The sequence below is a fragment of the Chiloscyllium punctatum genome, chromosome 17 (genome assembly GCF_047496795.1).
Source record: "Chiloscyllium punctatum isolate Juve2018m chromosome 17, sChiPun1.3, whole genome shotgun sequence".
In the NCBI taxonomy this organism is placed as follows: domain Eukaryota; kingdom Metazoa; phylum Chordata; class Chondrichthyes; order Orectolobiformes; family Hemiscylliidae; genus Chiloscyllium; species Chiloscyllium punctatum.
Genome location: NC_092755.1, coordinates 76,661,096 through 76,674,313, shown reverse-complemented (window position 1 = coordinate 76,674,313; position 13,218 = coordinate 76,661,096). Strand labels below are relative to the sequence as shown.

Here is a 13,218-nt window from a genome sequence, read left to right as displayed (position 1 = left end):
CATCCTTGCAAACCTTTTCTGAACGCTTTCAAGTTTCACAACATCCCTCTTCTGTCATGGAGACCAGAATTGCACACAATATTCCAAAAGTGGCCTCACCAATGTCCTGTACAGCCACAACATGACTTCCCAACTCCTGTACTCAGTACTCTGACCAATAAAGAATGATCGAGCACAGGAAGAGGCTAGTCCCTCCTTGATGCTTGTTGCAGCATTACTGCTTTACTCTGTCAATTGATTGGAATCATCACTGGCTTTCTTGGGAGTTCAGCTACATTTTTGACGAACATGGTGACCTGGAAGTTACTGAATTATTCGGACACTCTCTGAATGAGGCAGGGTGTTTTTTTTTAACCAAGGGGAGTGGCACTTCAGGGAAATGTGGCCAACAGTTTTAATTGGACTGTAATCCACTCGGTAATTACAAAACGTCAGGTGATTTCAGAAAGTTGGCCAAGCAAAGCTTTTAAGGGTAGAAGTGATGAGGCTTTACTGCATTAATTGTCAGAAAACCAGATTTGGCAGCTGCTGTTTGGATGGAGGTCTCGCAATCCTTTCAGGATTTGATTTCTGTTTCACACACCCAGAGAGAGTCACAAGGAAGAAAATGTCAAAATTTCCACATCACCATATTTCAATTCCTTTGTTAAACCTCAAAAGTTGAACTGTGATCACTGTCCACAGAGTTGGAAACGACTTGATTTTTATCCAAAGTGAAACCTCATTTGGAGACCTTCCAACAGTGACAGCAATCTGATAACATCAGCAAGAAACAACGAGAGTTCGTCAGAATCAATGCTTGGTTTTTCAGACCAAGGGTGTTTTTCTTACCCTTTTCAAAAGATCATTTCTGTCGAGGCTTTGCTGACATTTTTGTCTTTTGTGTAGTTGATGTACCATCTTTCGGATTAAAAGCGATTATAGTTCTAATTCAGGATTATAGATTACGCATTAAATGCTTACAGTTGTTTTTTTAGGAATTTGCTTTGTTTTATAATAAATGGATTATTTTGTGATTATTAAAGGAAGCTGGACAACAGCATAAAAGGAAATAATTTTGCCATCAGTGGTTGAATCTAGAATTACAACTAAAAGTGTGACTGGTGAAGCGGGCGGAGGGCGGGGTTCATTTCTAGCAGATTCCCACATTGTGATCTGAACAGAGATTACCTGAGTGATTGAGCCTCGGTAGGAAGCTGCTGATTCCAAAGGAAATCTTGCTCCAGGGGTCCCTCGTGTGATGCTTCCAGGTTGAACCAGGCACAGGGGTGAAACTGCGAAGACAGGACAACCTTCACAGACCAATTACAGAGAAACAGACAAACAGAAAGCTCAACGTGTTTAATTACAAAAACCTGGAAGTGAAATGAAAGAACCTAATGCTTTGACGGGCCCCACTCCATGACAAGCAGTCTCCTGCTTCAACAGTGGGGTTTCAGAAGAGTACACTGTCGGAGGGTCAGTGCTGAGGGAGTGCCGCACTGTTAGAGGGTCAGTACTGAGGGAGTGCCACACTGTCGGAGGGTCAGTGCTGAGGGAGTGCCGCTCTGTCGGAGGGTCAGTGCTGAGGGAGTGCCGCACTGTCGGAGGGTCAGTGCTGAGGGAGTGCCACACTGTCGGAGGGTCAGTGCTGAGGGAGTGCCGCTCTGTCGGAGGGTCAGTGCTGAGGGAGTGCCGCACTGTCGGAGGGTCAGTGCTGAGGGAGTGCTGCACTGTCGGAGGGTCAGTGCTGAGGGAGTGATGCACTGTCGGAGGGTCAGTACTGAGGGAGTGCCGCACTGTCGGAGGGTCAGTGCTGAGGGAGTGATGCACTGTCGGAGGGTCAGTACTGAGGGAGTGCCACACTGTCGGAGGGTCAGTACTGAGGGAGTGCCACATTGTCGGAGGGTCAGTACTGAGGGAGTGATGCACTGTCGGAGGGTCAGTACTGAGAGAGTGCCACACTGTCGGAGGGTCAGTATTGAGGGAGTGCCACATTGTCGGAGGGTCAGTGCTGAGGGAGTGCCTCACTGTCGGAGGGTCAGTGCTGAGGGAGTGTCGCACTGCTGGAGGGTCAGTGCTGAGGGAGTGCCACACTGTCGGAGTCAGTGCTGAGGGAGTGCCACACTGTCGGAGGGTCAGTGCTGAGGGAGTGTCGCACTGCTGGAGGGTCAGTGCTGAGGGAGTGCCGCACTGTCGGAGGGTCAGTGCTGAGGGAGTGCCACACTGTCGGAGGGTCAGTGCTGAGGGAGTGCCACACTGCTGGAGGGTCAGTGTTGAGGGAGTGCCGCACTGTCGGAGGGTCAGTGTTGAGGGAGTGCCACACCGTCGGAGGGTCAGTGCTGAGGAAGCACCGCATTGTTGGAGGGTCAGTGCTGAGGGTGTGCCGCACTGTCGGAGGGTCAGGACTGAGGGTGTGCCGCACTGTCGGAGGGTTAGTGCTGAGGGAGTGGCGCACTGTCGGAGTGTCAGTGCTGAGTGTGCGATGCACTTTTGGAGTGTTAGTGCTGAGGGATTGCTACACTGTCAGAGGGTCAGTACTGAGGGAGTGCCACATTGTCGGAGGGTCAGTACTGAGGGAGTGATGCACTGTCGGAGGGTCAGTACTGAGGGAGTGCCACACTATCGGAGGGTCAGTACTGAGGGAGTGCCACATTGTCGGAGGGTCAGTGCTGAGGGAGTGCCGCACTGTCGGAGGGTCAGTGCTGAGGGAGTGCCGCACTGTCGGAGGGTCAGTACTGAGGGAGTGCCGCATTGTCGGAGGGTCAGTGCTGAGGGTGTGTCGCACTGTCGAAGGGTCAGTGCTGAGGGTGTGCCGCAATGTCGGAGGGTCAGTGCTGAGGGAGCGCCGCACTGTCGGAGGGTCAGTGCTGAGGGAGTGGCGCACTGTCGGAGGGTCAGTGCTGAGGGTGTGCCGCACTGCCGGAGGGTCAGTGCTGAGGGAGTGGTGCACTGTCGGAGGGTCAGTGCTGAGGGAGTGCCGCACCGTCGGAACGCCAGTGTTGAGGGAGTAGGCACTATTAGAGAGTCAGTGCTGATGGAGTGGGCACTGTCGGAAGGTCAGTGCTGAGGGAGTGCCACACTGTCAGAGGGTCAGTGCTGAGGGAGTGCTGTTCAGAGGTTCAGTTCTGGGAGAGCACTGTCTTATTCCATACCTGTGCTGATGAAGTTGTTATCAAGTGTCTGTGTTCCTCTGCTATCTGGTGGGCTGTTCTGTGACACTGGCGATAATTGCTCCTGTTTCATTGCTGTAAATAGCATGGCAACACAACAGTGACAATCCATTGAATAAACTCAGAGAAGGAGCAACACTAATATCATGCTGGTAACCCACAGTAACTCAACGACTCTTTCACTAACCCTATAGTAACTCACTAAACAAACAACTCTCTCACTAACCCATTGATTTGGTCACTAAAGTCACTCACTAACCCAGCCAGTCTCTCACGAACCCATATTAACTCACATTGCCAATGATTCTCTCACCAACCCAGACTAACTCACTAACCAACAACTCTCCCACAAACTGAGCAACTCACTTACAAACCTACAGCAACTCACAAACCTATCTACTCTGTCGGTAATGACAAAAGACAGAAAAACAAGGAGCAGGAGTAGGACATTTGGCCCTTCAAGCCTGGTTCCCTCAATTCAATAGGATTTTGATTAATCATCCAGTTCAGTCTCCTGTTCCCACGTTCTTCCCATACCCTTTGTTCTCTTTAGTCCTAACAACTCTATCAAGCTCCTTTTTGAAAACATGCAGCGTTTTGGCCTCAGTTGCTTTTTGTTGCAGAAAATTCCATAGCCTCACCACTCAATGGGTGAAGACATTTTTCTTCATCTTAGTTCTAAAAGACCTACCCTGTATCATTAAACTGTGACCCACAGCCTGGACTCCCCTACCATTGGGAACATCCTTCCTCCATCTACCTTGACTAATCTTGTTAGAATTTGATAAGTTTCTGTGAGGTCTTCCCCCTCATTCTTCAGAAACTCCAGTGAAAACAAAATTAACTGATTCAACCCCTCCTCATACATCAGTCCTCCCATCCTAGAAATGTATTTGGTAAACTTTTGCTGTATTCCCCTGCTTTGGTAAGAACATCCTTCCTCAGATAAGGAGGCCAAACCTGCACACAATATTCCAGGCTTGGTCTCACTAAGGTCCAGACAATTATCAATCCTCAATTCCATCAATTTACTAATTTCTTTTCATACGGATTTCCTTTAGCTCCTCTCTCTCACTAAACTCTTTGTCTCTAAATATTTCTGGATTGTTATTTGTGAACACAGAACCAAAGTATATGTTTAATTGGTGAGTCATTTATTCAAAATTGTAAATTTCCCAGCTTCTGACTCTTGGACCAACATTTGTCTTCACCAATTTTTTTTTCTCTTCAGACGTGTATAAAAGCTTTTACAGTCGGGTTTAATGTTCCCCACAAGCTTAGACTTGTACTCCGTTTTCCCATTCTTAATCAATTCCTTTCTCCTCCTTTACTGAATTTGAACCTGCTCCCATTCCCCACGTTCTCCAATTTGTACCCATTCTCCTTGGATCTGATATTGTCTTGAATGTGCCTTGTAAGCCAAGTAACTCATTAACCCAGTGACTCTCCCTGGGAGAGTCCACACTAACTGCTCTAACTCACTGGAGGTTTGAGAATTTATCCTTTTGACTGCAACATTCTAATGTCACTGTGTAATGTGGTGGGGTGATGGTGAGAGAGAGCTAACAGTGAAACACAGAGCTGATAGTCTCCTGTCGGCTTGGGCTAGTTATTGTCTGGTGCTATTTGGAGGAGAGACAGCGTCTGAGGAGCAGGAAAGTCGACGTTTCGGGCAAAAGCCCTTCATTAGGAATTTCTGATTTCTGATGAAGGGCTTTTGCCCGAAACATCAATTCTCCTGCTCCTCGGATGCTGCCTAACCCCTTGTGCTTTTCCAGCACCACACTCTTAACGTTAATCTCCAGCATTTGCAGTAGTCACTTTTACCTGCTATTTGGAGGAGTTGAGCTTGTGAACAGTTTGAATCTGAACAGGATCAGTTTGGCTTTGTAAAAGTAAAGCATAGAGTGAGGTTAATGAATCTATTCTCCTCTGGTGGGGTGGGGGAGGTCTGCCTGATCCTCTTCCCCCTCCCCCAGAGGATCCACTGGGACCTCAGCAACTTCCACTTCAGGGTGGCGTGAAGAATTAAAATGGTGTCTAGAATTAAAATGGTGCACTTCCTCATCCTAAACTGGATGTGGAACTGGGAACACTCTCTGTCCCAGACATTATTGGGTAAACTGCATACTTTAAGAGATGGATGTGATGTTTTTGTTCACTAAGCTGCATGAGGTCATGGAGCAAAGGTGGATAAACGGAGATGAGATAGGAATCAGGTAATATCCAATTAACGTCAGAATGGGCTTTTGGGGCTGAATGGACTCCTCCTATCTCTGTGGACCAGATGTAGGGGCTAACTGCACACTTCCCCCTCCCCTTGAACAGGATGTAAGAGCGAAATGCCGTCCTCCCTGTGGTACAGGATGGTGGGGCTGATGTAGGAGTGAACCGCTCTCGCTGTGGAGCAGAATGGAGGGGCTGAATGGGCACTGTTTCGAAGCAGCTTTGACTGACATGGAATCGTCCTGCCGTACGTTTCCTGTTTCTAATTCCATCAGTTGGTCCGTTCATTCCCAACACCTACCGTCTCTGGACGGATCCACTGACCACTGCAGGCCAATGGGCAGTGTCGTCTGGTGACCCCGACCACGCTCTGGCCCATAAGCAGCTGTGTTGAGCAATGGGATCGCAGCTCCCTGAGACGGGGAAAAAAGACAGAGTCACAGATGGGTCAAAACTCCCAGGCCCAAGACAGAACCAATCCTGCCCTTTACAGTGGGATATCATGATGGCCCTCCCCCTCCCACCCACCCACCCACCCACCCACCCATCCGTCCAAGATCTCAGCCACTCGGTCCATGGGGTCACCTTGCTATAACCCTGGTCCCCTGTCCTAGGGATGACCTCCCATCATCAACCAAGTTCCTGTTTAGGGGCTAACACCCTCCCTCACAATCCCAGCCCTATCCTTGAGGCGATCACTCCCCCCACCCTACAATCCCAGCCCTATCCTCGAGGCGATCACTTCCCCTCCCCCCCTACAATCACAGCCCTATCCTCGAGGCGATCACTCCTACCCCCTCACAATTTCTCACTAGTCCCCTTACCTGAGTGATGGGGTCTTGACATTCAGCTCCAGTCTGCTGTCTGGATGTTGGAATGAGGGGTGGGGGTCCTGTGATGTAATGTGTTCGCTCTGATTGAGAGGGTCGTTTATCTTCATACACACTGATCGGGACTTGGTGACTCAGCTGGAAATCTGATATGAGGAACAATATTTAAGTAAGGCTATCAGAAACAAGAGGTGAACAGTTTTCACACTTACATCAATTCAGTGATGTCTTATTTCAAAAAAGCCTAGAGGATTTTTAAAGCTTGCCGGCTCTCGCCATCCTGACTCACAAATATATCACCTTTCTTTCACTGTCACTGGATCAAAGTTGTGGAATTCCCTCCCTAAGAACATTGTGGTTCTCCTATAGCACATGGACTGCACCGGTTCAAGAAGGCATCTCAACAGTAACCTGGAGCAACACAGTGGCTCAGTGGTTAGCACTGCTGCCTCACAGCGCCAGAGACCCAGGTTCGAATCCACTCTTGGATGACTGTGCGGAGATTACACATTCTCCCAGTGTCTGTGTGGGTTTCCTCCGTGTGCTCTGGTTCTTTCCCACAGTCCAAAGATGTGCTGATTAGTTGGATTGGTCATGGGAAATTGTCCATAATCAGAGAGTCCATAATCACAGACCTTTTGGATCAACTCGTCCATGCCGACTAGATATCCTAACCTAATCTAGTCCCATTTGCCAGCACTTGGACCATATCCCTAAATCCTTCCTATTCATATACCCATCCAGATGCCTTTTAAATGCTGTAATTGTACCAGCCTCCACCACTTCCTCTGGCAGCTCATTCCATACACACACCACCGTCTGCATGAAAAGGTTGCCCTTTAAGTCCCTTTTAATTTTTTTTCCCTCTCACTCTAAACCTATGCCCTTTAGTTCTGGACTCCCCCACTCTAGGGAAAAGACATTGTCTATTTATCCTATCCACACCCCTCATGCTCTCATAAACCTCTATAAGGTCACCCCTCAGCCTTTGACGCTCCAGGGAAAACAGCCCCAGCCTGTTCAGCCTCTCCCTATAGCTCAAACCCTCCAACCCTGGCAACATCCTTGTAAATCTTTCCTGAACCTTTCCAAGTTTCACAACATCCTTCCAATAGGAGGGAGACCAGAATTGCACACAATATTCCAACAGTGGCCTAACCAATGTCCTATAGAGCTGCAACATGACCTCCCAACTCCTCAATGCTCTGACCAATAAAGGATAACATACCAAATGCCTTCTTCACTATCTTGTCTATCTGCATCTCCACTTTCAAGGAACTATGAACCTGCACTCTAAGGTCTCTTTGTTCAGCAACACTCCCTAGGACCTTACCATTAAGTGTAAAACTCCTGCCCTGATTTGCCTTTTCAAAATACAACACCTCACATTTATTTAAATTAAACTCCATCTGCCACTCCTTGGCCCTTTGGCCCATCTGATCAAGATCATGCTGTACTTGTCCAGTGAGGAGCAGGCTAGGTAGATTAGCCATGGGAATAGCAGCGTTACAGGTAGAGGGTGGATCTGGGTAGGATCCTCTTCATGGGGTCGGTGTAAACTCGATGGTCTGCTTTCACATAATAAGATTCTATGATTCCCGAAGGAAGGAGATGACAGCTTGCAATATTCCAACAAGAGTATTCCAACATCTAAATTCCAGCATCATCCTTAGGATCACAACTGCCCTGAGTCAGCTCAGACTCAAAACTGATTCAGTATCAAAACTTGCCTGAGGGAGGAGGTGGCTGTACCATGATGTCTCAAGGAAGATGCTACTTAAGGAGCTTTGATGAGCTACTGCAGATGGTATACATTACTGCGACTATAAGGTCATGGCAGAGGGAGTGAACAGTGGGGCTCCCTCAGCACTGTCCTGCTGATAATGTGGCACTCCCTCAGTGCTGAACCTCTGATGGCACCACCTCAGTATGAGGTATGAGCTGCAGCCGAATACAGAGTGTAAAATAATTCTGTTCCTGAATATTTTTCAAGACAGTTGTTCACTTCCTGCAGCTTGCTGACCTAGTAGAGTTCACACTTACCTGAAACTTCTTTGGGCAGGCTCTTGTTTCTGCTGAGAGAACTGGATCTCTCCCAGCTCTCTCTTTCTAACTGGAGTAGCCTGTGATGATTCTTCCACCTTTCATCGCCCTGGGGTGATTCATATAGTGCAGAGGTCTGGAAAAGTAAATGCTGGGTGAGACATTGGGATTCAGATTTCATTCTCTTTTCTCTCAGGGAAATGCCTATGAAATTAAACTTCTCGACTTAATGAACAGTCATGAATTATCCAGCGTTATCCTGACATGGTGATCCTGGCAAACAAGACAAAAAATCTAAAGAGGGGACATGAGAGCAGACTGGTAGCTAAAGTAAAAGGCAATCCAAATCTTCCACTGGCTTATAAATAGCAACAAGGTGATGAAAGGAGTAGAGAGGTCACCTAGAGACCAAACAGGGATTCACATATGGACACAGGCAGCATAGCTGAGCTATTCAACATAATTGGAATCTTTTATTTTGGGTCTTGGAGAGTCCATCTTTAGGCCCATCCCTAACTGCCCTCAGAGAAGATGGTGAAGATGCTGACAGAGGAGCTAAGTTACTCACTGGCAGCTTGTGAAATTGAAAAGGATTGGATTCTGTGTATTCTGTAAGTTTGATAAAATGACCAGGAATGGGTGGTATGTGAGATAAAGTGGAAGGTGGTAAAAACAAGGACTGCAGATGCTGGAAACCAGATTATAGATTAGAGTGATGTTGGAAAAGCACAGCAGGTCAGGCAAAAGCCCTTCATCAGGAATACAGGCAGGGAGCCCCCGGAGTGGAGATCTCTCCCCCCTTCAGGCACCCTGCCTCTATTCCTGATAAAGGGATCCTGCACGAAATGACGATTTTCCTGCTCCTCGGATGATGCCTGACCTGCTGTGCTTTTCCAGCACCACTCTAATCCAGAAAGTGGAAGGCGGTGACCTGCCTTTTTCCAGGAGTGGGGTACAGAAGCACAGGCTGCCCAGCTGGGAAAGGCCTTTGGTGGCTCTTCTCCTGAAGCCAAGCCCCTGGGAGAGAGTGGTCCCACCATCCAGAGCTACTGACCAGAGTGTGGCAAGATATTCACTCAACAGGGCCATTGTAGGGGTAGTGGCTGTGGGTGGAAGAGCAGCTCCAGGATTTTGAAGAACTCAAGAGCAGGGACATGATGTGTGGGGCAGTTCTTTGGTTGGGCGTCTTGGGGAGAGGGAGGACGGAGTGTCAGATGGATAGGCAAGGAGTGACTCCCAACAATAGTTACTGTTGGATGTCCAGGGCTTTGGTCAGGCATTGATTGCCAATAGTCGATGGACCATCCCCTGGCAATGAGCATTGGGTAGCTGCTTCCAGGCCCTTGATCGTCACTTCAGGGTTTCACCTGGCAGTGGGGCACAAAGGTTAACCAAAGGCCTTCTTGCCCAGAGCTAAATTCTGATAGAATATGGGAAGGTGATGGCATTTGGAACACCACCATCACCCAAATTAAATACCCTTCCCATTCCAGGAGCGCAAGTCTCCATCAAATAATCTGAATCAACATTTAACAGATATTTCAAAAAATATGGATACTGAGGAAAGCCAGCACACGTTTCTTAAACAGTATTCAATTAACTTCACTGAGGTTTGTTGATGAAGAGAGAGAGAGAGAGAGAGAGAGAGAGAGAGAGATGTAGCTGTTGTGAATACACAGACTTCCAAATGTCTTTGATAAAGATTCCAGGCTTGTCATCGACTTTGAATTATTTATAATATCCATTAATGACTAGCATGAGAAAACTGAATATACCAAGTTTGCAGATAACACAAAAATACTTGGGAAGTCAAGTGGTGAAGATGACAGAGTCTGCGGAGGGATAAAGATAGTTTAAACGAGTATGCAAAAACTTGGTAGATGGAATATAATGCACTGAGATTCTGCACTTTGGCAAGAATATTTCTTAAATGAAGACAGATTGCAGAATGTTGAGGTAATTGGGAGCCCTCACTCAAAGTTAACAAAAAGCTAGCAAAAAGCTAGTTAACAAGATGTTCAGCGGGTAATCGGGAAGGCAAATGGAATGTTGGACCTTATGTCAAAGGGAATGGAGTATAAGAATCAGGAGATTTTACTAAAACTATACAAGGTGGGAGGTGATGGTGTGGTGGTAATGTCACTGCATTAGAAGGTCCAGGTTAATGCACCATAACAGCTGCTGAAATCTGAATTCAGTAAATTCAGAAATTTAATGGTATCTGTGTCAATGTGACCAACTGTTGTATGTTGTAATATCTGCTGTCTTTACCTGGTTTGGCCTACATATGACTCCAGACCCACTTTAAATTATGTTCATCTGTACTAATCGGCGACCCCTAATTTTAAAACAGTGCCCCCTAGCGCTGAACTCACCACAAGAGGAAACCTCATTTCCATGTCTGCCTTGTCAACCAGTCAGGTCATCCGTTATTCTTCTAAAGAAGCCCAGTCTGTCCAATCTTTCCACAGGGACAATCTGCTCATTCCAGGTCTCAGTCCAGCAAGCCTCCTCTGAACTGCCTCCACCACACATTCATCCTTCCACAAATATAGAAAGCAAAACTGCACACAATATTTAATGTGGTCTCGCCAATGCCCTGTCTAACAATTTCCATGGTTTTATGTCCAATTCCTCTTGTAATAAAGGACGATATGTAATTTTGATTACTTGCTGGATCTGCTTACTAACTTCTCTTGCACTAAAACACCCAGCTCCCTCATTTATGTGATTTTCCACTGAAGTCAAACTCTGCCTTTTCATTCTTTCTGCTGAAGTGAATAACTTTACACTTCCTTCTGTCATTCCCCATCTGTCACATTTTAATCACTCAACAATCTCTCGCTATCCATCTGCATCTCCTTTGTATCTTTTTCACAATGTACTTTCCAATCTGTTTTTTTTTAATGTTGTTTATGTGCTTAGCCACCATGCCTTTGCTCTCCTTGTCTGAACCATTGACGTAAACTGTAAAATGTTGAGGTCCCAGCATAGACCCCTGCAGTACTTCACTCAATATTTCCTGCCAATCAGAAAATAACCCATTTATACATACACACTGTTTTCTGCCAGCCAATCCTCTATCCAAGTCTACACTGACTGTAACAAGGTCGGCCAGGTGTTAATCTGGTCCAATCAGGGAGCCCTGACTGACAGATAAAACCAGAAGTGTCAGGGGCTCTGAGGGAGCTGGATCAATATCAAGGACTTTTCACATGTAAATAAAGGTTGACTTTGTAACAGGATACCAGCCTCCGTGGAGTTATTTCAGTGGCAATGAGAGTGGGATTAATGATGTCACCATATTAGAAGATAGATGGATTGGCCCTGCCAAATTGCCTATCGTGTCTGGGGATGTGTCGGCTAGGTGGATTAGCCATGTGAAATTCCAGGCTAGAGGGATGGGGTGGGGTCTAGGTGGGATGCTGTTTAGAAGGTCGGTGTGAACTTGATGGGCTAAATTCCACCATTTAGGAATTCTATGATTCTATGAAAAGCGCCTACTAGCTGAAGCCCAACGGACTTCAAACAGGCGCTACAACCGACATTATCATTGGAAAATATGGGAAGTGGAGCTTATGAGTTGCAAGGTATTCCAATGGAAGTGGTCACCCCACCAGACTGTCGGAGCTTGGCAAACACTACTTGACTGAAAGCAATTGCATAGGTTAAAGCATCTGCAGTACCCACCTCTGCCCTAAAGGCAATTGCATACCCTGACTCAAGACATATCCTGAAACGCACACAGCAAAGTCCCAAAACAAAGCCAAGCCTCAGCCAAATGGTTAAAAGTTTCTTCAGGATCCAGGCTGGCACACCATTGTAGTTGCTGCAGTTATAAGGACTCGAGACAGCAAACAAGTCCCACTAGACCTAACCTGAGGAAGTTAACTCATTGGCCGGTGTCCAGGACAGTGCACACGCTTACATCTAGTTTGGAACAGTTAAATTGCTTAGCAACATCCAAATCAGAACTAATCAAAATAAACATCTGGTTATGAAGAAATTTGATAGAAGTTTCCAAAATCATGATTTGGAGATGCTGGTGTTTGACTGGAGTGTACAAAGTTAAAAATCACACAACACTAGGTTATAGTCCAACAGGTTTAATTGGAAGCACTAGTTGACAACCACCTGATGAAGGAGCAGCACTCTGAAAGCTAGTGCTTCCAATTAAATCTGTTGGACTATAACCAAACTCATGAGAGGGACTACGTGAGTTGCTCATGTAGAAGGTCAGTAAAGAGGGGGCAGGGCGATAATGGGATATCACTGTCTGCTAAATGATGACACAGACAGTGAGAAATTGTTTCTCAAAGAGAAGGGCAGTGAGGAACAGGTCAATCAGTCAGAACAGCACAGCAGAAACTGAGGCTCTGACTATCAGTGGTAAACTACCTGCTACTAAAATAATCACATCATTAATTTAAAATGTTCAGGGGCTGAAGAAATTATAACCACTTCACAAAATGATTCATGATCCAATGACAGGAAGGAGTCATAACCTCTGGAAACTGGGATTTTTCATCAGAGTCAATGGTCTCAATCCAGCACTTTTCCTAACATTGGTTTCAATGAATTCAACAGTTTATCATTCAATAATTCTTATCATTGGTCAAACAAACAATACTGCTTTAGAATCATGCCTGAGTAATTAGAGGGTCCCACGGACATTCAACCCAGAATGAACTTTGACCCTGAGGACGTTTGAGAAGCTGGTTCTTTTCCCAAGTACCCCTTTCTAATTGGGTGGTAATCCCAGCTAGTGACAGTCAATCCAGTTTAAACTCTGTCAGCAACATGAGGGTTGTTTCACCAATTATTCCCCCAGTCAAGGCAACGGAGACCAAACAGCAAAAACAGCTCAAAAATCCCCAAAATGTTTCACAGGAGCAGTAGCAAGCAATTTGGTACTGAGCCAAGTAAGGAGAGATTAAGGAAGATGACCAAAAGCATGACGACTGGGG

General features: G+C 46.5%; 1 protein-coding gene across 9 annotated transcripts in view; it reads right to left on the bottom strand.

Annotated features, from left to right (window-relative positions):
* The window catches only part of ncor2 (nuclear receptor corepressor 2), a 244,980-nt gene that overhangs the window by 64,676 nt on the left and 167,086 nt on the right, over window positions 1-13,218 (bottom strand). For all 9 annotated transcript variants that reach the window (XM_072587584.1, XM_072587583.1, XM_072587589.1 and 6 more), the window contains 5 exons: window positions 8,252-8,387; window positions 6,203-6,354; window positions 5,680-5,791; window positions 3,135-3,227; window positions 1,171-1,274 (listed from right to left, as the gene is read on the bottom strand). In XM_072587584.1, the coding sequence (XP_072443685.1) occupies window positions 1,171-1,274; window positions 3,135-3,227; window positions 5,680-5,791; window positions 6,203-6,354; window positions 8,252-8,387 (597 nt within the window). The remainder of the gene's footprint in view (window positions 1-1,170; window positions 1,275-3,134; window positions 3,228-5,679; window positions 5,792-6,202; window positions 6,355-8,251; window positions 8,388-13,218) is intronic.